At 41.8% G+C, this 23,512-nt stretch overlaps 1 protein-coding gene across 1 annotated transcript in view; it reads left to right on the forward strand.

The window, feature by feature from the left end:
- The window catches only part of ift80 (intraflagellar transport 80 homolog (Chlamydomonas)), a gene marked incomplete at its 5' end in the record, with an annotated part of 53,928 nt that overhangs the window by 14,478 nt on the left and 15,938 nt on the right, over positions 1-23,512 (forward strand). Inside the window, 5 exons of the mRNA XM_085370138.1 lie at positions 13,499-13,678; positions 15,089-15,207; positions 15,834-15,908; positions 16,490-16,653; positions 16,744-16,808. Of these exons, the coding sequence (XP_085226264.1) occupies positions 13,499-13,678; positions 15,089-15,207; positions 15,834-15,908; positions 16,490-16,653; positions 16,744-16,808 (603 nt within the window). The remainder of the gene's footprint in view (positions 1-13,498; positions 13,679-15,088; positions 15,208-15,833; positions 15,909-16,489; positions 16,654-16,743; positions 16,809-23,512) is intronic.

The following is a 23,512-nucleotide window of genomic DNA, read 5'->3' on the forward strand; positions in this document are numbered from 1 at the left end:
CCAGTATGTCTTCTCTACAGGAGTAAGGTGTGTGTTTGTATCTGCGTTGCGAGACAGATTTGGTATAGTTACTTTTGCTCTTCTGAACCAGCGATTTCAGTTGTTTTGGAGTAACCTGCCAGATTATTGCTGCAGCTTGAGGAAGTGATTCAAATTAAGCCAGCTCATATCCATTTTGCCCGTGTAAACAAAACTAAAAATAATGTACTATTAAAATTACAACTTGCTCCTTTATTTTTTGTAATGACCCGAGTAACCTTATGTCCTCCCATTATGGGTTTGTTTACGTGGTTGGTTTGTTCCATTGTTTCATCATTGCACCACTTGCTTTGCTGTGGTGTGTCTTGGTTAAGGCAGTGTGATGATGATGATAATTATGATGATTATGGTTCTGCCCTGCTCTGACTGGAGGAAGGGTATGCATGCCTTCTCCTCCCTAAGCCCCTCAGAGACAGTGTGTGCTGTAGCATGGTGTGGGAGGCTTGCTCAAGAAGAGAAGCGGAGTGGGGGTGCAGGGAATAAGGGGGGGAAAAGAGTTTAGAAAAAGAAAATCCCCCTCAAAAGGTCACTCCGTCCGAGTCGCGTTCTATGTGTGAATTCAGACAGAAGGTTCTTTCATGCATCAGAGAAAAAGTTCAAGTTTTGCTTACATGTGCACCCTCGACCAGTGTTGTATATTTATTATAATGTCATTGTGCATGAGAAGTTGCAGACAGAAACCATTAGCTGCTTACAAGTGCTTTACCTGTGTTGTTGCTGTGGTTTGTTTGCAGCACAGCAAGGGTTAAACAGCGTGAAGAGCCTTTTCAGTTACTAGCGTGACTAATGGGAAGGAGTTTCATTCTGTATCTGCTACAATGAAACCTTGCACTTTAACGTACTGCTGCTGGCTCAGCAGGATCAGTCCTGCAGATTTAACCCTTTCACCCTTTTCCAGCTTGGCTCTCCTCTCCTTCTAAACTATCAGCTCTCGTCTACGTTTTTACTTTCTCTCCTCCATGCCTTAGGGCAGATGTAGTGAATTACCCCTCTCCATTATCGCTGGAAAGGCTGGGTGGACACACGCAAATACAAAAGTAGCAAAAAAAAAAAAAAATTAGTCTTGCAGTTCCAGCAAGTCACCCATGGACTGATTGTAGCATTTTTTTCTTAACAATTAAAAGATAACTGATTTATTAATACATATTTATTTCTTTTATTTAGACTTTTATGGTGCTTAGAGTTCTTTTGTGTAGAGCGCTTTTTGTGTAAAGCACTTTTTACAGGAGGTTTAACATCACACAAGACACAAAGAGGCTCACTGTCCCTTTTACAAGATTTGGGAGACACAATAAGTCAGTGTCTGTCTGTGTGCCTGCCATAGTATATGCATGTGCCCACATGCCTGTGTGTGCACATTTGTGTGCAACCATTGCCGTGCAAATGTGCCTGCGAGACAGCAGTCTATTTACGAGGCGCTGCAGCTGGTGTCTAGCGTCTGGACCCTGTCACGATCCCTGACACTGTCACTAGCTAACAAGTAGGACTCATTGTGCCAGGCAAGCACCCTCTCGCTTCTTGCTCTCCACCCCTTCTCCCCCTTCTCTTCTGTACACTTGTTTTTTCTCTCTCTCTTTGCTGTACAACCGTGCTCACATGCATAAATGTTAAAGCTGCCTGGTTTTGCTATTCTAATTCCCTGGAAGAATATTGTGAAGGAATAAGAATAATATTTGTTTATCTATTTAAACTTTCAATAGATTCATTAAAAAAATATGATTTTATCTTTTTGCTTTTGTTATTTGGTCATGAAGAGCAAGTTCTTCTTCTGCTGTAGGAGACACAGAGCACAGGACATCATCCCAAGTTCAGAGGCTGGTCAAAGGCACGTAAGCAGAGTCAGATCAAGAAGGCATAACTGTTTTTGCTGAAAATCTGAGTGTTTACCAGAATGACCTCATTTAAACGAATAATCAGCCTGTGATTGTTCATGCAGGGCTTGGTGTCAATCTGAAAGTGGCTGTAGATGTATACCTCATTGAACCTAATGGTTGCTGCTCCTGTCTCTCCTCTGGTCTCATTTAACTGAGGTATTACTAAAAATATGGTTGACCTGGAATGATCCAGGTTTCTCTCATGCTCCCACCAATAATCTCAAGTGCATATCTTACTCTTCCACTCTCCTTTCCACCATCTCTTTTCTAATCCCCTTCTGTTAAATTATACTTGTGCACAGGAGACTAGCTTAGTCTGAATACTCGTAAAGTTGGCGTAAGGGTGAGCCCTATTTCTTATGAATATCTTTGTCATTTATAGTTAAAAATCCCCTTCCTTCGGGTGTTGCAGTTGTTGGTACACAAAGAACTAACAGTTGTTAACCTCACACAGTTTTGAGAAAATGATCTGTTAATGTTATACCTCATAATAGTAGCATTGCTTTCAAAGGCAGAGAATGTAAAAGTGTTAAACCACTGTTATACCCTTTTTGATTTTTCTATTTGATTGAAAAGCCGAAATGGTCTTCACTCATAACAATCAGTGATTATCCATGATTTTCTGCTAGCTACATTGTCTTTAGAACGAACTGAATATTTTATTCATCCACTTCGTGTCAGTTTTGGGTAAAATTATGCAGGAGACTGAGCTCCTAATTGTTTCTTTCTCTTGCATGTTTTTACTTTTTCTTTCTTTCTTTTTTTTAAACATAGAATTACCTCATTTGTCTAAATCTTCCTCTATCATTCTTTTTTTTGCTTCTCATGCCTCCCTACTCCCTTTGGGTATGTTTGGCTACCTTGCACTTATCAGTGCTCCCCCTCTTGGCTCCGTCTCCCTTGTTCCTTCCTCGAGGCCCTCTTTACCTCTCTTTTTCTGGATGAGTCTAGGGGTCCCCTTAGGGCTTTGCTCAGCATTGCCACTTTTGGAATTGGTCCATGTTTAACTTTCTTCATTATCCCTTGCGTCTTCATCTGCACCCGCTTTGTCTGTAGGATCTTTGTCCACCCGTCCTTAACACAGCTAGCTATTGTTTATGTCCCCAGAAAGTGTATTCCTCTTGACTGTCTGTTAGCCTGCCACACTTGTTGTTGTCTTTATTTTCCCTCTGAGCCGTAGACTCTTATTTGCTAGGCATCAGTCATCACCGGCTTATCAATTAGTCCCTTTAACAGGTCTCCCCCTTTACCACTGGGGAGCATATACCTGAGCGTGTGCTGGCAAGTTTGCTACCAGCCATTGGCCAGCCAACATCTGGAAAGTGCCGCTGTTGGAAAAGAATGAAATGGCCAAGAGTTCTGGTCCTGATTGTGAACCACTGTTAGTGGAGCATGAAAAAGCAAAAGAAACCACTGTAGATTTATTACAGTGCAAACCTTTATCTGTTTTCATCACAAGAAACTGGGGCGTTCAGTACAGTATGTTTTTAGGCAGCAGAAGTAAAAGAGAAACACACACACACACACGTTGAGGATAGGGAGTAGAAAAACAGCAGAGACTGAGTGAAATTAATGGTGTAGCTTTGACAAAGAAAGACCATGTGCACATTAAAAAACATGGTGTCTTAGTATTTGAAAAAAGACAAGTAAGTTTGTGAGTGTGTCAGGGAGAGAGAGAGAGGGAGAGCTAGGGAGCGTTGTCAAACAAAGAGAGTCCTGAGTCAGCAGCAGAGCAGTTTTCTCCCCAGGCAACTGGGTAGGGCTACCCCTCTCTCTTTCTCTCTCTCCCTCCTCCTCCCACTTGCGCTCTCTGTCCCTCACTCTCTTCTTTCTCACTCTCTCCCTCCCCTTAAAAATCTGTGCTTTTGCATGCTATTTCTTGCTCTCTCCACTCTGCACTTTTCCTTTATGCACACTCTCTCTCGCTCGCTGTAGTAAGAACAGAAAGCTTCCTCCATATTACTGTGAAGTGGTAGAAAAAGAACTCCAGTTCTGAATCTGAGGTCTGCCCGTCCTCTCTCAGCTCTCTCCCTCTACAGTTTATCCTTGTTTTCATAGGAATAATTTCACTCATTTCTTTTAACAGATTTTAATGAGGTTACCAGTCTTGATGAAACCTTTGCGAGCATGAATAGTGTAAGACTATTAGATGCAATACTTACATGTAGACTTAATCTGTCATCCCAAGGAGCTCATTAGTTTCCCCTACCAGAATGTGAGGATAATGATTTCTCCTTTGTATTCGAGGCCCTTTGTGTCGAACAGGCTTTGGTTTTCTGTGTTGCTGAACTCATTCTGGCACACTCTGTGGAACAGTGTATACTTAGGTCCATCTTGCAGATGATTGACCCCAATTTTTTTTCTTTTTTGTGTATGTGTGTGTGTGTGAGAGAGAGAGAGTCAGTGCTTGTGTGCGTAAAGTGGGTTAGAGTAAAAGGCACTTGTTGACATGGTATTACTTTTACACCTCTCCCGAGTTCGGCTAAAGGCTTGCCTTGTTGGAAACCAAAAAGGAGGGGAGCATGAAAAGCTGAGAAAAGAGAGCAGTTGGAGGGGTGGGGGGTGGGGTAGTGTGGAACTGTCCAATATATCCTTTAAAGTTGGCCTAGGCAGTGAGGCTTGGAGGATTGGTCTCCATAAAAGACGGTGGTTTCTCTCTCTCTCTCTCTCTCTCTTCTCTCTCTCTCTCTCTCTCTCTCTCTCTCTCTCTCTCTCTCTCTCTCTCTTTTTTTTTTTTCTTTTTTCTCTTTACTTCTCAAACCCTCCTTCCCTCCCCCCAAAGCTGGAGTAAGAGTACGACAGTAAGACAGTGCCCTGCCAGCCGCTCTGGCAGAGTCATCATTCTTAGCAACGCTAAATCACTACCTCCACTAGCTAGACAAACATGTCACACTCATAGACAGAAAGAGAGGAAAGAGGGATAAAGCCATGAGGGTGATACTTGGTGACGAAGGCAGGGAGCAAATAACGGGCTTTGGTTGTGCACACAAGTAGGGGAGAGCCTAGTATGTGTGGAACTGGGGGTATCACTTTGAGATTTTTTGCCAGCCCAGAGTTCATTAAGGACCGTTATTGAGGGCTAGGGCTGGGCTGGAGGCACTGGACCAACTTCCAGAAGAGGATGATTTGAAAGGGTTTAATTTTGGCTGCACCCCAGGGTTCCCTCCCCCTCTCTGCTGGCCTCCACATGGAGCAGAATGATGCTGAGTAATTTAATGACTGCTTCCTTCATTTGTTCAAATTTGTTATATATGTTTGCTTCAACAGAGGAATAATGCTTTGTCCTGTCATATGTAGTTTACTTTGTGTATGCTCCACTGTGTGGATACTTTGACAGTAGAAGAGATCTGCCATGGTATAATGATGGAAGTAAGATTAGCAGGTATCAACAAGTGTTCTACACAGACAGGGATGGATACATTCTCAAAGCCTTAGTCTGTGCTGCTCATACGATGACCAAAATAAACCTGTCTGTTCTTAAATTGTCATCACTGATATAGTGGGGTCTTGTGCATTCTGCCATTTGTAGCATGCCAAATGCTTTTAAACACCCAAATTACCTGTGTGGGTGTGTGTCTGTGCGTGTGTGTGTTTGCAAGTGCATATGTGCATAGTTGGTGCTAATAGAATTCTGCTGTCCAGCTCACAGCTGTGTCCTGCTGATGAGTCCCAGGAGGCCCCAGCATGTGTCTATGGTTACTATGTTGAGGCTTCAGCATGAAACCATGTGTAGATCATTACTCTCCCCTTCTCTCTCTCTCTCTCTCTCGCTCTCTCTCTCGCTCTCTCTCTCGCTATCTTCTAGCTTGTCTTGACCCCCCCCCCCCCCCCCCCCCCTTGCCGTCCCTCTCCCGTCTCTCTCCACTTCCCTTTGCTCTGCCAAAGCTCCAACTTATGCCACACTATGCTTGTCTACGGCCCAGCCTCTGTATCTCGTTAGCCAAGCCAAATGGGTATTTCAATACAGAGATTTGTGGAGCTCTAGCCTATGTTTACAAATGGGCTTATAAGATAACTATAGTGTGTTATTGCAGAGTCAGGAAATGCAAATGGTTTACTTTGTCATTGCACAGTAAATACTGAAACCTTTACTTTGATTGTATTGTATGTTTTGCATACACTCACACGCACACACAGCGATTCTTTACAAGGCCGATTTTGAATAAAAGCAGACAAGATGACAATAGATTGAAGGTCAACTTTTTAGAATAACACTGTGTTTTGCAGTGATATTGTTAAACTGAAGGACTCTGACAGTGGTCAGAGTTAAATTAAATCTTTAACAAACAATACAGTTATCGGTTGAATTTTATGTATTTCTTCTTCATAAGTTGCATCTTTAATGCATTTCACGTGCACAGTTTTTTTACTTCTGTCTTGCCATGCCCCACTTGTAGACTTACGTGTGTGTGTGTGTGTGTGTGTGTGTGTGTGTGTGTGTGCGTGCGTGTATGCGTGTGCACACTTGTTACCAAAGCAACTAATATTATCACTTTGTATACTAGTGATTACTTACACAGAAACATGAAATACATGCAGCATGAAATACAAACAGTGTGGAATTGCAATACATAGATGATGTACAGTTAAATAACACTATAATGATGTTGCAGTTGCACACAAATGTTTATTTAAAAAGTTATTTGGTTTAAAGTAACATAACCATCTCGAGAAAAGGTGTGGGTATTTGGAACGTAGAATCCATCTTGGAAGTCAGCTCCCAGCCTGAGACATTCCCACACACAGGTCTGACCAGTCCTGGACATAGGCCCAGCTGTCCTTATCCTAATAGTCAACCCCATCCCCCATGGAGGGTTCACTGCAAGCTGACGTTTACAAGGTCTCCTAATCTGCTGAGAGATTGATGAGCCCTAATCCAAAACGACCTTCTTGTTTTTTCCCCAAAGCAAATTGCTTTGTTTTTAGTTTCACTCTTGAGCATTTTTTTAAATATATACTTCATAGTGGGTTTAGCTCAGGTTTGGTCCTGAACATTGGTGTCAGCATTTTCAGACATGTACACCCTATGTCTGTTTAGGGCTTTATACTTGCCTGTATATGTCTAGTGTCCATTACACTGAGATATTTTGTGTTTATTATGTGCAGGGAGTTACTCTGTACCTGCACTGCCAGGTCCTGTCCTACACATAGACACACAGGCAAACTAAAGCCAGCTGGCTTTGCAGATAGTCTGCCATCTGTTCTGATTTATGTAAGACTGTTAACCCCGGACTAGGTCAGCTCCCACTAGCTCACTAGCACAGTGTTAAACTAACAGAGAATAGCTCTCCTTTCACCTGTTTAAAAATTGTGGAGAAAATTGTAGGTTTGAACTGTGTGGGTTTTTTTTCCCCACAGTTTATGTTATGTAATGATGAGATAAACTTTTTTTCACACTTTGAGCAATATTTTTAATTTCAAGTTGAAAACATAACTAAACAATGGCATATGGTCTGAAGTACGACTGTAAAGTATTAGAGATACATAATTATATGCTTATGTTTATGAAAAAAGTATGTGCATTGTGTGCTCTATATAACAAGGCCAAATAGGGTTGTAACTGCATTAAATACAAGTTTGTTAATGGGTCACAGAGTCTGTTTGACCCATTAACACATGTGGCAGTTACAAGTTTTTTTCTAAACGCTTGCTGCAAATGTGTCAGGACCGTCCAAGATGAAGGGCTAGAAAAGCACAGAGAGTCTGAAACTCTCATGCCCCCCTTCTGATTAGCATGTTGTTGACTTGCGTTAGGGCTGGGGGGGGAGCAGAGAGCGGTCAGAGCAGATATATTTAATGCTTGTGAAGTAATGGGGCTGAATCAGCAGATAGCTCCACTGGGAGCCATTAGCCCAGACATGTGTCATTAACCCTTTCCCTACACTTTCAGGTACTGTAGAGAGACAGAAATTCAGTGGCACAGAGTCGTACTTTTATTTTTTCCTTTGACTTAGTTTCTACTGTTTTATTTTTTATTTTATTTTATTTTAGCTTTTATGTTTTATTAGTATTATCATATTAATTTATTTTAAATATATATAGGGCAACTTTTGCATATAGCTCAGGAGCGATGTAATAATTTCTGGCCTTTGCTACATGCTAATAAATATATATTTTTGCTTTATTAGTCATACACTTCATGGTTTCAAGAGTAGATGTAAAAGATTGAGTATGTATGCCTGGTCTGGTTCATTTCAGTTACAGTGAAACATAATGGTTTTCAAAAAGAAAAATGTATCAATGCGTTGGGGGGGTTTTCCAGTCTAGTTTTGCCAGACAAGCCACTTTTTTTGTGCAAACACTCACATTTTAACCAGGACACATGTAAATATGCAACTTACTTTTGCAGTTGTGATAATTAGTTGCTAATAACAAATAGAAATATCTCCCCATGCAGAGTAACCTTGATATTTTGACTTTTCTTTCTGCCACAAAGCTGTCGTTGTTAGAAAGCATGGTAGCCAGCTTAATTCAAGCTGAACACCAGCAGTGTTTCAACAGCCTCCTTTCAAGCCTACAGGGAATAAGTATTTGTCATTAAAATAATGAGCTACTAATTTGTGGGAGGATGGTTTTTTGTGTTTTTTTTTTTAAAGGCAAGAAACTGCTTCAAAAAAGTAACAGGACAGAGTTAGTTATGCCTATTTAGAAAGAAAGACATATAGAAAAGGCATATGCAAAATGGTTACTTTAACAGAACGTTTGCTCCAAGGCAGGAATGTCCTGACTTTTAGAAGGCCCAACATTATTACCCAAACTTGTGCCTTTAGAAACAAGTTTGAGTCTGCCTTGAATCTAATTTTCTCTTAAAATAACCTTTTTGCAGTCGTCCCCGTGCCGGCTGCAGCTACAGGGCAACAATAGAGAGAAGGGGCAGGCCCACAACACCTGCCAGTCTTAATGGTAAACATATGTCAAGAAATGCCGAACGTGAGGAGGAAGAGAGGAGGAGGAGAGCAAGCGCACGCTCCTCGAAGAGGCCGTGCATCAAAAGAGTGTGTGCAGTCTTGTGTGCACTTACAGGTGGTTGCATGCTGCAAGCTAGGGTCTGCGCATCATCGCTTAAATAAAAATAGCCCCAAGTAGTAACACCAGCCAGCTAAATATGGTAAAGGTTAGTACATACTAAGTGTTGGAGCCAAGTCCTGGCCAATATTTTACTCGGTTACATCATGCCATATTTAAGTATTTGTCATGATCTTTAAGTTTTTATTATAATCTTGATCATTTTAGGTTATAATGTAATATGCTGTGATCCATAAATTAATCCTGCTTTGTTAGTCTGTTGTTGTTGTAAAGTGTTGGTAGATGTCGTAAAGGGGGTGTGTATTTATTTTCCTGTGAGATGTATCTGGCCCTTCAGTTTGCCAGAGCTTCAGGGGAAGGTGGCTGTCAAGAAGCCATTTTCAAGGAAGGGAAACCAGCAGAATAGGCTGAGGTATGCCAAATTACACAAGACCTGGGCTTAAAATCAGTGGCAACAGGTCTCATGGAGTGACAAATCCAAATGTGAAACTTTTTGTTCAAATTATTGTCAGTATTTACAGCGGAGGTACAACAGTGAGTGTCTACAGTCATCTGTAAAATGTTGTGTAGGCTCTCTCATGGTTTGGAACTGCATTTCAGCATCAGATTTCGATCCATCGTGCAATACTACCTGGAAAGCAACTGATTAGCAATAGCTTCATTTTTCAGCGTGACAGTGATCCCAAACACACTGTAAATGCAGTAAAAGCATAACTGTATAGACAAACACACAGGTGAACAAACTGGAATCAGTCATGGACTGACCTCTGCGAGTCCTCAAAAGTTGAAGCAGTGTGAAAGCATCTAACTAGAGAATGGAACCAAAGATAACTAACATCCAAAGAATGTCCTTCAAGTATTCTTGAAGGCTGATTAAAAAGATTACAGGAAAGCTTGCTTAAGAGAGTTCAGGTTGTTTTAAAAAAAAAAAAAAAGTTGGTCACACCAAATACTGACTTCGAAGCGCATTAGAATTGCAGAAACTCTGTTTTTGCTTTATAGACTGTATATCCATTCATGATTCCACATGTTTAAATAAGTTGCTGCACTTTATTTTCCATTTTCCTGCATCTGTTTCATAAATACACAGCAGTTTTTCTTTTAATTCAAAATATTTTTATTGAGTATTTGTGGATATAGTTTACAAAGAAAAAAAGAAGACGGAAACACAAACTGTTTACAATGAATACAAAACAAAACTTCTCACGTTGGTACACAGCAGTTTTTAACTGCTTAACTTTAATTTGTGTGAGTGTGTTTTCATCTGCATTGGAGTACACACCTAGACTTGCATACATAGCATTGCTGCTATGTGTAAAGTGTTTCATCTTTTTTTTTCCTTTTTTTTTTTTTTTTTTTTTTTTTGTATAAGCTCATTGTGACTTTCAGGGGTCTCACCCTCTCTCCCCCAAACCTCAGCTGAGAACTAAACGTCATGTCTGTCACCTTCCCTCTGACCACAAAGCTGCCCATTATGGATATACGGTGTTCAATGACCAGAGTGGACTCTGGCTAGATGACGGCCGAAACTCACCTTCCACATCCCACAGCCAAATCTTTATTTTGGCCTCTATACAGACCATGTCCTTGTCTGCGTGTTCTCTCTTGATGCTGTTTAACATCTCTCTGCACTAATCTTAAATCTCCTTGCAACCTTGTCAAGTAGAATTCTCAAGTATCCAGCAGAGTTCCACCCCTCTGGGCTGCAGTAAAACCATTTGCCAAATGTATTGCCACAGACTGATTCACCTTCCCTTGCTGCGCTCCCCCTTAATTGGGCTCCCCCATCTCTACTGTTCTTGTAGTAGTCAGTGATCTGCTCTCCTCTGTTTATTACCAGTCTCACATCCTCTTTAAAATCGGAGCACACCAGTCTGACTTTGCAGTGTATTTAAAAAAAAAAAAGAAAAAGAAAAGGGGGGGGGGGGTTGAACGTTTAGAAGTCAAATATCTATCGACTCTAAATTTCTGTGATTCTGTGACACTCTGAGACAATATAATTGAGTATGAGGTTAAACCTACTGCAGCCAAGCTAAGTCATCAATCAGACTGTGCCTGTCTTTCTTCCTTTTGCTGTATACAAACAACAGCACAGGATGCAGAAGGAGAGTTGTTCTTCTAGATAACCTCCTGCCTTGCCTTTAAGTCAGCTGGTTTTATTATTCTCGTATGGTCATTTTTAATGCAGGACTTTCTGTTCTTCTAACCAGTTTCTTGTTAAGCAGCCAAGTGTCAGAATTATTCAACTCTTTTCCAATAAGGAGAGAGGGAATAAATGAAAGAAAGGTAGATGAAGGAGATAAAGATGGAGTGAGAGAGTGAGCTTTCCTCTGAGTGCTGCTCTGGAAAAGATTTTTGTATCCCTGGTCCTCCAGGCACAGTCCGCTCATCTCAGGAGAGCAATAGGAGTCCCCCCTTGTGTCCCATAGTCAGACACTGGCTGACAACTCTTGACAAACCAGAGGATTTTCACCTCTTTTACACACATGTACACATTAGAGCAACATGTGAACTCACACTAAATTTCTGTTGTCTTATTTCCTGCATTCGTATATTCATTTTGTTTAAACTTTTTTTCATTTCCTTTGCACTTTTACTCACACGCAAACTCAAACTTAGGTGCACACATGCCGTGTATTGCACACATATAAAAGCAACTCCCTCTTTCCACACACACACGCACACGCACACGCACGCGCACGCACGCGCACGCACGCGCGCGCTCACTGGCTCCAGAAAGAGTCAAATGGCTCAATGTGTTAAAAGCATTAGGTAAGTATGGATCCAGCAGTGCTCCTCAGGCCGATATCACATGTCCTGCTTCATTACAATCTGTTGTATACATTCGGCTTGATCTCTGACCCTCCATCTATCCATCGCTCTGTCTTCCATTCCCCCCCCCCTCGTTTACCCCTGGTGTGCTTTAACACAGAGTGGGTCATCTCAAGATGTTAGCAGAAGAATAAATGAGTTCTGTTGTTATTGTAAATGCTGGCCCAAGCTGCTCTGCTTTGGAGCTCAAGCAAGAACACTTTCACTCTTTTGGAAGAGAGGAAAACAAAAAAAATCTATATGTAAAAAGTATGTTGATTTAAAGAAAATGTAATTAATGTAATGCATAAAGGAAGTTGAAGCTGCTGAAATTAAAGGAAGAAGGGAGGGGAGAAAAAGATAAATATAAATTAATCTCACTTTAACAAACTAGCCTTTGTCCACATGGGAAAGGTCCTTTTTCCTAAAGCTATTTTGGGTCCTGATATGACATTAACTGCTGGGAGGGTGCTGACCAAAACCATCTGAGTGGTGGGTGTATGAGGCAGACGGGACCAGGAGAAGGAGAGAGATCAAAGCAGCTGCCCAGAAACCTGTAGCTTTCTGACTTTACCTCTACTCCTGTCAGAGGCAACGAAGAGGAAATAACGATACACCTCACATCCCGCAGCTGCGTGTGTGTTAGGCAGTGAACACACTGAGGCCTTTGCTCCAAGGTTCACCGCAGCACTTGGCCCACTGCACCACACCTGTCTCTCCATTGCAGGCAAGCAGGCAGGGCTAGGTTAACATTAGCACTTTTCTTCCCTAATAAGCAGGTTACAGTGTGAATGCATGCGTTTGTGTGGAAGACTGCAGCTAAGAAACTCAGGTCAGCCAGCTACTTGCGCTCAAGGCAAGAGAGGAGGTCAGGCACAGCTGTGGAGGATGAGGAAGGGGGACTCTAGTGGCAGAAGGGCTTATTGTGTGAGGAAAATTGGCTCTAGTTATTGTAGATGATGGATAATAGCAACAATTTCGATGTCACAAAACATATTCATTGTGCCTTTACCTACTACTCCATGGCCTTCAGAGAGATCATTCTGGAAAATAACAAACTGGATTTTTTTTGTCTGTTAGTTTATTCATTGTCTCAACAGAATCTTGCTGAATCAAAACATAATGGCCTTAGCCTTTGCTCTTATGTTCTATGCCAGAGTAGAAAAACAGGGGAGGTGGGCAGTATGAGGGGTGCCTTGACTTGGATAGTAAGGAGTTCCTTATCTCACAGTTGTGTCTTTTGCCATTCTTTACTATCAGACAGACTGTCTGATGCAGCACAGCAGACAAGAAAAAGTGTCATTATTTCTTTCTTTGCTCCTCTTTTCCCCATCCTTCTCAGCCCTGACTTTACTGAACCTATTCTCATATAAAGAAGGAAGAGATTTTGTTAATTAGCTTTAGTTCAGAGACACCCATAAACCCTCCCTCTTCTCCCAGCCCCCCATCAGTGTAGTCGATGAAAATAGCAGTGTATGTTTATGAGCGGTGCAGAGCTAAGTTCTCTGTCTGTGTCTCACGGTTCATCACTGCTCAATGACTGACTGGGCCTATGTCTTTCTGGCAGAGTTTATATTATGTGCACATACACACATATAAGCACTCACATGTGTGTTGACTTACTGCTTCTGCTCGCTAAACTTCACATTGTCAGTAGTTCCTAAACTGCCCCACAGGTAATTGTTTAACATTGTTTATTACTATCACCAACAATTTACCATTTCATTCTTCATCTCGCCCCTCTCCAGTGGTCCTATGCGTTGGAGAAGCCCAACACAGGAAGTGTGTTCAGCTTGGCCTGGTCTGCGGATGGCACCCAGCTGGCCGGGGCCTGCGGCAACGGACATGTCATCTTTGCCCATGTGGTGGAGCAGCACTGGGAGTGGAAGAATTTTGTGATCACTCTTACAAAGAGGAGAACCATGCAGGTAGAAAGATTACCTCATACAAATGAGTTTGTGTTTGCATCAAATTAGTTTTCCTTTCTAATTTAACAAAGCAGGTGATAAAAGACTGACGGAATCTAAAGTAAACCAAAAGACCAATATGTTTCAGTAACTTGTGCATAAATAAATGGTATAATCATATACGTGTCCAAAAGAATCATAGTAAAAATCATTTTGTTTCTGGTCTATAATAAAAGTTGCTTTTCTGCTCTTCAGAGCTGTCTGTGTTTAAACCAAAATCACTGAAAATAAGCTTGCCTGTTAGGGAAAAGGAGTATGGATATTTACTCAAACACTTAACAGAGCCAACTCCGTTATGTTGGTGTAGCAAGAGAATTGAAAAATAGTGCAATGCTATCAGCAAACTATACAGAGGCGAGTAAATATGCTATACAGCGAAGCAAATGCCTCCCAGGCCTTGGCTAGCTGTGGCCATATATTATAGGAGGACCCTCCCAATGTGCCAGTGTGCAGCCCTGCAATGACAATGACCAGCCTGTCTCGCCGCCTCCCTCGCTTCACCATTCTCTACTCTTTAAACTTGCACTCACCACAAGGTAGCGTTTACATGCGGTTAACACACCCAAGTGTACACACACACACACACGTTTATTTTCAGGCAGGGACGCACACACACCTACAGAAGCAGGGTTACACACGTGTGCCAACACACATGTGCACCCATAGACAACTCTACCAAGTGCAGTTTGTGTAAACCAAACAAAGTTGGGTCATCAGCCATTTATTTTCAGCCTCGCAGGCGCTTCTCTGTCTCCCTCCTCCCTCTCTCCTCCTCGAAGTCCGTTTTAAAACTGCACATCTGCCAGTGGTTTGTGAATCAGCCAGCTAAATTTACCACCTTGCGGTCAAATGTTTTTTATTCCTGGTTGTGTTGCATGTAAATTTGGATTGCTGGAGGGAGCAGAGGAGGAAGATTTGTAAAGCTGTAAAAATAACCCCACCTTTCACCTGGTGCTGGAAAAGGCTCCTTCATTCATTCACACAGAGAGCTGGAGGGAAGTATTTATCTACGCAGGTGAAAAAATTAGTACCGACCGCTGCACGCACACACTTAAAACAGTAAGAACTGCTTTCCCTGTGTCCACAGCTGACCTACGTATACTTGGATTTACTGTATATAGTTTCCTGTGTATATTACGAATAACTACACTCCAATGTGTACGTGACTGTGTTCAGCCCTCTGCTAGTGAAGCTAGCGTCTTTCCTTTTTGTTGGGGTTTCTTTTTTTTTTGCATTTTAAATGAGAATTGTTTGCTCAGTAATATAAAGTTTGTGCCTGTGTCATACTTTCTGCAAAGTCAAGTCATCCCTACACTTTTTTTTCCACTTTTAAGTCCCCCTCTCTCCTCTCCTTTCCTCTCTTTTCCACAGGTGAGGAATGTGCTGAACGATGCAGTGGACTTATTGGAGTTTAGAGATCGAGTCATCAAAGCATCTCTGGCACACGGTCACCTAGTGGTTGCGACTTCCCTCCAGTGCTATGTCTACAAGTGAGTAGTGCTCTTTTTTGTCTTTTTTTTTTTTATCTTCTCATCCTCTATTCAAAGTCATAGTTTCTCATCATGTGCTTTCAGTATATTTTGTTGTTGTACAAAACATGCTCCTCTTTTACTGAGCAAAGCATGAGAAAAGTCTTTTGATTCAACCAGAATATACTGAAATCTCATGCCGTGTAGCTAGAAAAACCTACAAAAATAAAACATAACCACACAGAAAAAAATGGTTCTGATGGGAGGGAAAAACAACCAAATCTTACCAAGTTGCTGATTCATTTCAGGCTATTGTTACTTCATGATCTGTGTGTTTTGTAAAATATGGAGATGTTTTTTTTTTTTGTTTCACTTCATGGAAAAATAATAGGATTAGGAACAAGGGAACATGTTCTGCAGACTTCATCCTATAATGATTGTTTTCAGGCCTGCACTCTTTATGCTCACTCTGCAGATTTATCTCCTCTCCATTCATTGATATTGTCTAAATATTGTGTCTTTTATTGCTTTTTACCCTTTTGCTCTGGGTCATATTTTTGCTTCTTTTTTTTTTCCTCATCTCTGCAGTTGTGCCAGATGTAGCACAGTTATTTAATGTCTGCGACTGTGCTGTTTATTTTTGCCAGCTCAAGAAACTGGAATACTCCTCTCATCTTTGACCTAAAGGAGGGAACAGTCAGCCTCATCCTACAAGCAGAGAAGTGAGTCTTTTTATTCCAGGAGCAAAGCAGCAGGAGAGAGAACAGGCTGTTGGATCATCTATCAGCTTCTCTAATGCTTCATTACTCTGCACTGGCCACTCATCAAGCAGCAGCCAACCAAGCGCACAAACACACACACACACACACACACACACACACGCACGGGCACATGTACGCACGCACACGTACACACACAGTCGGGTTGTGCTCTAGCTCAGCCAGCCCTGTCATACAATAAGGCTGAGAGTGAAACCACTGGGGGAAATTAGATTAATATGGAGTAGCTCTTGTGCAATACTCCAGTGCAGTGTCCCTGACACTCAGCATGGAGCTAAATAGATTACTGGCCATTTTGTAATCGCAGTTTAGATTGATGAGTCATACTGAGTAAGTTAACAGTGTGTTGCTGTTCAGTAAATGTTTAAATTACCTTCTTGTGTCAGTTGATTAACTCTTACCGTCTGTTATGTATTTAATTTTCCTGTTTGCTCCCCTTTATTCCTCACCATGTTACCTCAGTCGTATAATGTGTAATATACAGCATATACAGTAACTTGGCCTCTCTTGTCTCCCCCTCCCAGACATTTTCTACTAGTGGATGGAGCAGGGTTGTATACGTTCTCCTATGAAGGACGATTGATATCGTCCCCAAAGTTCCCGGGTATGAGAGCAGATATTCTAAATGCCCAGAGTGTCTCACTTAGTAACGACACCATAGCCATTCGGGACAAGAGTGATGAAAAAGGTGAGGGGAAAACTCCATGCTTACTATAAAATTTCAAAATCATACGGACTGTGCTTTTACTGTGTCCTCTTTCTCTTTTTCTCTCACAAGTTATCCTTCTCTTTGATGCCCTGACTGGAAAGGCTCTTGGTGATGGGAAGCCCTTGACCCACAAGGTTAGTAACCTGCTTTCTTTCTGACCAAATGTACTTCAGCAACAAGGAAGTTCTCTGACCACATCAGATTATTTATTTATTTATTTATTTATTTATTAAACTTTGATTATACAAAACGAGATAACTTTATGCTCACATGCCACTTTAATAAGTACACAGTGCTAGTACCCGGTTGGACCCCCTTTAATTCTTAGCAGCAAAGATTCAACAAGGTGTTAAAAACATTCATTAGCGATTTTGCTTCCATATTGTCATGATAGCGCCACACAGTTTTTACTGATCCATGATGCTCTTCCACCACACCCCAAAAGGGGAGTGAGACTGGTGACTGTAGAGGTCATTTAAGTACAGTAAAGTCATTATCATGGTCAAGAAATTATTTTGAGGTGCTTTGAGCTTTGTGATATGCCTAAATGCATTGAGTTGCTGCCATCTGATCAGATATCTGTGTTAATGAGCAGTTGAACAGATGTACCCAACACATATCTGCTGTTTGGACCTACATCTCGGAAGATACTTAAAATTATGTTATAATGCAGAGTGTTATGGATAAGCAGATAAGTGTAGAAATGTTTTTGGGTTTTTTGTCAGTGTGACTGGTTAGAATGCGTTAGTATTTGTGTTTTATTATGTGTTGATATGATAGGACATAATAACAGAAGCTGTCTGATGGTGGCTGTTCAAATGTGTGTTTATTTTTTCAACCAAAACACAGAGTCAGAGTGAACACACATTTGTTTAGTTTTAGTATTACACAGTTCAGTTATGTATAACGCAGCCTCCCATTATTGTGTAACAAGCTGTATTTATTATGTTTTCTACAGCCGAGTGAAAAGTGAAAGGTTTTTATGCATGCTTCATCAAACTGAAGCCTTTTGCTGTAGCAATAACAGTAATAACACTAATTGCAATTGTTTTTAATTAGATCATTACTTTAATGTTCACATGGGAACATGTTTTTTTTTTAACTTCTGATTCATTTACATGCCACTACTGCATATCTTGAAGTTTTGTCTTCCTTCCCATGTAGTTTCTGTTTTGGCCTCTCTCTCTCTGCTCCACTTTTCATTATTTTCTTTCTCCTCACCCTCGATCTGGCCACGGTAGATGGCTGCCCATTTCTGAGTTGGGTTCAGCTGGAGGTTTCCTCTCAAAAGGAAGTTCTTCCTCCCCACTGTTGCCAAATGCTTGCTCACAGGGAATTGCCTAATTATTGGGGTTTTCCCTCTTTTTACAGATGCTTATTATAAAATGATGACAAATACTGATTATAAAGTATTTTCATAGCATTAATCCTCATACAGAAAATAATGCCACAAGAGCAATATGTATGTTAATACATCCATGTTGTTCATCACATCTTCCTTCAAGATATGTTTTCTTTCTGTGAACTGAACTGAATTATAAGTAGTGATATGAGCCTTCTGAATTTACACCTAAAATGCTCTGTCTTTAATTTTGTATTGCCAGCAAAACCTCCTATTATCTTGAGCAGCAGAAGATGAAGTTACATGAAAAAGAAATCTTCCTATTAATAAGATAAACTGTCTCCATGTGCATGAATTGTTCAGTTACAGCTTATGTCACAACCCGGCTCATAGGAAGTGACAAACAAATGGGAGACCACACACAGGCTTTTAAAGACTGTGAGACATATTTAATGAAAATAAGGTAAAGCAACTTAAACACAATTTAAAGGATATAACAGCCATAACTGAAACTTCCTAATGAACATGACAAGTGCCAGAGAGAGCGTCAAAGCCAGCCACCACTGGTTCAGTCAAGGTGTCTTTATATACACTGGGACTGGCCTCTCAGGTGTGCTGCATCAATAATTGGGTCAGCTCCACCTACCTGCAAGAAACGGGTAAAAGAAAAAGCAAAACACAAGACCAGCCCACTGGCTGTCACACTTCCCCCCATAGAACAGGGTCTCACCCTGAATTGGCAACACATTTACATTATGAATATGCAACTAGAAGAACATGCATATATTAAATCCATAACATATACACACACACATGCAACCTCACTTTCAACACCTTTTGTATGCTCAAAAGTCATCTTCAGCTCAACTCCAACCTCAGCAACCTTGGTACCTAGGAGCAATTTAAGAGGAAGGAAAACAATACTGAAGAGGACATACTTCAAAGCATATGAGGCGTGAAGCTGCTGGTTACAAAGGGGCACGGGACAAAGCATCTGCCAAGACATTATCTTTGCCCTTAATGTGCTGGATATCCAAATTGTAAGGCTTCAAAAAGAGAGCCCACCGCATGAGCCTCTGATTTGGGTTCTGCAATGAGTTCAAGAAGGTGAGAGGGTTATGGTCAGAAAATACCTCAATAGTTGGGTTGCGGTCACGTGGTTCTGATGACGTGCGGAGGCAGCGCGATTTTTGAGTGGAGGGCGGAAGTAAACATGGAGGACACTGTGGAGAGTCAGGAGAGCAGCTATTGTGCAACTTTAGACCCCGTTTCTCGGGAGAGATATAAACAGATAGTTAAAAAATATATCGGACGTGATCCGTATTCTTTGAAAATGTCCGAATACACCACAGAAGTAAAGGATTTGCCTACTATCGAGGCTGTGGATATCACCAACTACTTGGTCCTCCAGACTTCTTACTACACTAGGCAGCAAATGAAAGCTTTCAAGAGTCTGGAGGCGTACAATTTTTTTGTCAGCGGGTGGGTCCACAACCTTGGAACAAAACGTCTCCGTGATGGATACAGTTTGGTGTTTGCAAGGGTGAGTGTTTGTTCTTATATTGCTTTATCTTAAACACGCTAACAGTTAGCGGTAGCGGCTTTAACGTCAACAAACATGCCACATCCTTAGGATTTCGTTAGAGTGACAGTTGTTTGTTTCAAGGTAAACCATTCTCAGCGGTCTAACGAGACACCTCTGAAGACTTGGGTAATTGCAAAGGAGGATGGAGAAGTGATTGCAGCTCATTGCAATTGTATGGCAGGGTTAGTAGCCTAATTAAGTACGATGTTATTGCAATGAGAACACACACACACACACACACACACACACACACATACACGCATAGGGCACTGCTAGCATTTTGCAGGTGTACTTCAGTAGTAGTGGGGAGAGAGTGTTTTCTTTTAGCTAAGAATTCATCAGCTAAGAATTTGTGTGATTGCCTTAGATCCCTCATGACACTCAGATGCATTTTTCAGATAGAGGGTATATACAAAAAATATATTTATATGTTTCTCACCACAGAAACCTTACATTACGGATATCTTTACTTATCTGTGAAAGGAGACTGTCTGGAATCTGGCAATATAAGAACCATAGCAGTGTACAAAAACCTGTGGTGTGTGCCTGACGGTAATAAGTGCCACTTTTTCTTTTTTTCTGAATAAAATGGTATGGATTTACTCTGTGATTAAAAAATCACAAACATGTAATATGTAACTTGGACCATAATCATTACAGATAATGGCATCTTTTTCTCTTTGACATGATTCTTGTTTGTTTTACATCTCAGCACAATATCTTACCTGGATAAGTGAATGTCTCATTCACACTGAAGTCTTCTGGTTGTGGATTCTCAGCTGGAAGCTGCAGTTCGGGGTTCTCCACTGTCACTAGGCTCAAATCCGGGCTCTCAGCCGTCTGTTGCATATCCAAAATCGCCTCTGCACATCGATGCTGTTCTGCCTTAAGCTTCATTCTTTTCTCTCGTTTGAGAACTGATTCCGATCTGGGTTTTCGTTCGTAGCCGAGATTGACCGTCGGAGCCCAGTCCTCCGACTCTTCGTCATCCAAAGCACTTGGGCAGCCTATAGTCCCAATCAAGTCAATATTAGACTACTAACTTAAAAGCACTAAGTAAACGAGAATTTAACGACAACCTAATGCTAATAAGTTCGTTTGCAAACATAACATTACCTCTGACGAAGTGGTCGCTGCAGACACGGGCATTGGCAGACTCTGCTCCTCCCGACTGTAAACGTAAATTTAAAATCCATTTTTTCCTACGTTTTTCGGTTAGAATTTTCCATTTTTCTCCTCTTCGTTGGGCTATTTTTGGTACCCTAAAATACCGTTTATCAGTTTCTCTGGTCGACCTACTGGAGCATCCGTAAACACAACAGGACATAGGCATTTTGCGTACTGTCTGTCTGTGATTTTGCGCTTATCTTTTTCACTTCCGACCGCCAGTCAAATTTCGCGCTTTACGTCGACGTCACGTCTACGTCAAATGAAACCTAGCTATTGTCCGAGCAGAATCCAAATATACTCTGAAATGCCACAAGACCAAAATTAATTCCAAAGCTTCCTTTTCAATGACTGAATAATTCAGCTGATGGGAGTTGAACTTCTTGGAATAGAAACTAACTGGATGTTCAGTACCTTGCTTGCCAGCTTGGACTAGAACAGCACTTGCACCAATGTGGCTTGCATCCACATACAGCTTGAAGGGCTGATCCAGACGAGGTACTAAGAGCACAAGTTCTGAGCACAGTAAAGCTTTTATGACCAACAAACAAGGGGAAGCCCAGCTTGATGACGACGGCACTGCAATGTTGTTGTCCAACATGTAATGAACTTCCTTATCAATTATTTTCCTCTTTTCCTCAGAGACCCTGTAGGACCTCTGCCGGATTGGTTTTGCATCACCCACATCAATATCATGCTCTATCAAAGTTGTTTTAGAAGGTGTGTCTCTAAACAAGGTTGGATACTGTTACGGCCCTAGCAGGGCCTCCTCCTGAAGGTGCCTGTGTGGGCGTGTCCCACCACCTTCTGCCTGAGGTGCCACCTTTCCCTGTTACACAGCTGACTCACATCAGTAATTAAAAGTATTTAAGCCCAAGGAAAGGTGAGCTCTGGGCCAGAGTGCCAGTAGTGTGGTTACAGCTTGTGAGCTGAGTGGTTGTTGTGGTTTCAGCTAGTGAGCTGTGTTCTTGGTGGTTTTCAGCTAGTGAGCTGCTCTTTCTTTTTTGGCTTACGTTTTACTTTATCAACCAACGCCTGAGTTTTGTTTGTTTTCTTAAATGGTGATAGCGACTTGTCCGTCTCTTTTAGTTGAGCTACTTTAATAAAACTCTTTAATTGAACCGTTTTGCCTCCCTGACTCCTTTTTCTGACCTGGACACTTTTTTGTTACTTCCCCCTCACTGCCTAGACCCCTCAGGGGAACGTAACAAGGGTGGGGGCTCGTCTGGGATTGTTGAAAGGGGAGTTTTGAGTTGGAATTGGTTTTTGATTATCTTGCTTTGTTCACCTTTAGAGATTCAACTTCCCAGTTAAGTTAGGTGAGTGTCCAGCTGAGCTTAGTAAGTTCTTCCTTCGGGCACTCTTTTGTTGTTTTGCCTTTTTTATTTTCGGAGTAATCCTGGGCGGGGATTAGTTCCCTGTTGGGGGTAGGCAATTCAGGGCTCCGGTCGCTGAAGTTCTGCCTTTAAAGTTGCCTCGAGCCCAGCACGCTCCAGAAGATAGGTAGGTAAAGGTTGTTGTGCTTAGGAACTGGGTAAGGTGTGTGTGTGTGTGTGTGTGTGTGTGTGTGTGTGTGTGTGTGTCAAGAGGTAAGTTGGTCAGTTAAAGTAAGTTGTGTAGTTTTCTGTTACTTGTTCAGTAGTCGCTGAGTGAGTTGGCAGACGGGTGTGGTAGTGTCTTAATTAGGGTGTGTTTGCTAAGCCTTCTCCGCCCCCGAAATGGATGATACAGCTATCAGTGCACAGGTGTCTAGAAGCTCGTTTGTGGGCAATAACATCCACCTGGTTTCCGTTTTCTGTGAATCCAGTGTTGAGAGCTTCTTCAGTGTGTTTGAAAGCATAGCAACTGCATTACAGTGGCCTGAAGACGTGTGGGGGGTGATGTTGCTGTGTAAATTCACAGGTAAGGCTCAGGAAGCTTGCTCTGGTCTGTCTAGGCAGGACAGCCTAGTTTATGAAAAGATTAAAAGTGCCGTCCTCCAAGCCTATGAGCTTGTGCCTGAGGCCTATAGGCAGAATTTTCGAGGTTTGGAGTTGGCACAGGGTCAGTCCTACCTTGACTTTGCTCGGGAGAAGGCAAAGCTTTTTGGTAGGTGGTGCTCTGCAAGCCAGGTTAACAGTTTGGGGTCGTTACGTGAGCTCATGCTTGTGGAGGATTTTAAAAACTCTGTTCCTGAGTGTATTGCTCTTTATTTAAGTGAACAGAGGGCTACAACTTTACAGCAAGCTGCCACCCTGGCAGATGAGTTTAAGCTGACTCATAAAGCAAGTGCTGTAGGACATGATATCCATCTGCACCATAGCGCATTCTGGACAGGTAAGAGTGGGCCAGCTAACAAAGCAAATGCAGTTATGGTTTTAAGATCTAGGCCCAAACTGTGTTTCTTCTGTCACAAGCCTGGCCATGTGGTTGCCAATTGTGTCAAACTGGCACTCAAACAGAAAGCCCACTCAACGCAAAAAGGGCCTGCTTTGAGAAAAGTCAGTCGCGGTTCTCAAACCGACAAGGTTGCCCGGCCTAGTAAAAGGCTACACTTGGAGCATAATTGCTCAGTAGTGTCATGTAGTCAGTGTAAGAGGCCAACTAACCCTGAGCTGCCGCTGGTTGACCATTTCTCCGGTCCTCAAAATGATTTGCGGGGAGAAAGTTCATGTTTAAAACCACCACTCAGACCTGCACCCCTTGCTAACAAACATGTCTGTGTTTCAGTAAAGCCTGCTAGCTGCCTGCTGGGTTCTCCACAT

Source organism: Diplotaxodon limnothrissa, linkage group LG14, assembly GCF_057381915.1.
Source record: "Diplotaxodon limnothrissa isolate DT_005_m linkage group LG14, D_limnothrissa_male_GT1.1, whole genome shotgun sequence".
NCBI lineage: Eukaryota > Metazoa > Chordata > Actinopteri > Cichliformes > Cichlidae > Diplotaxodon > Diplotaxodon limnothrissa.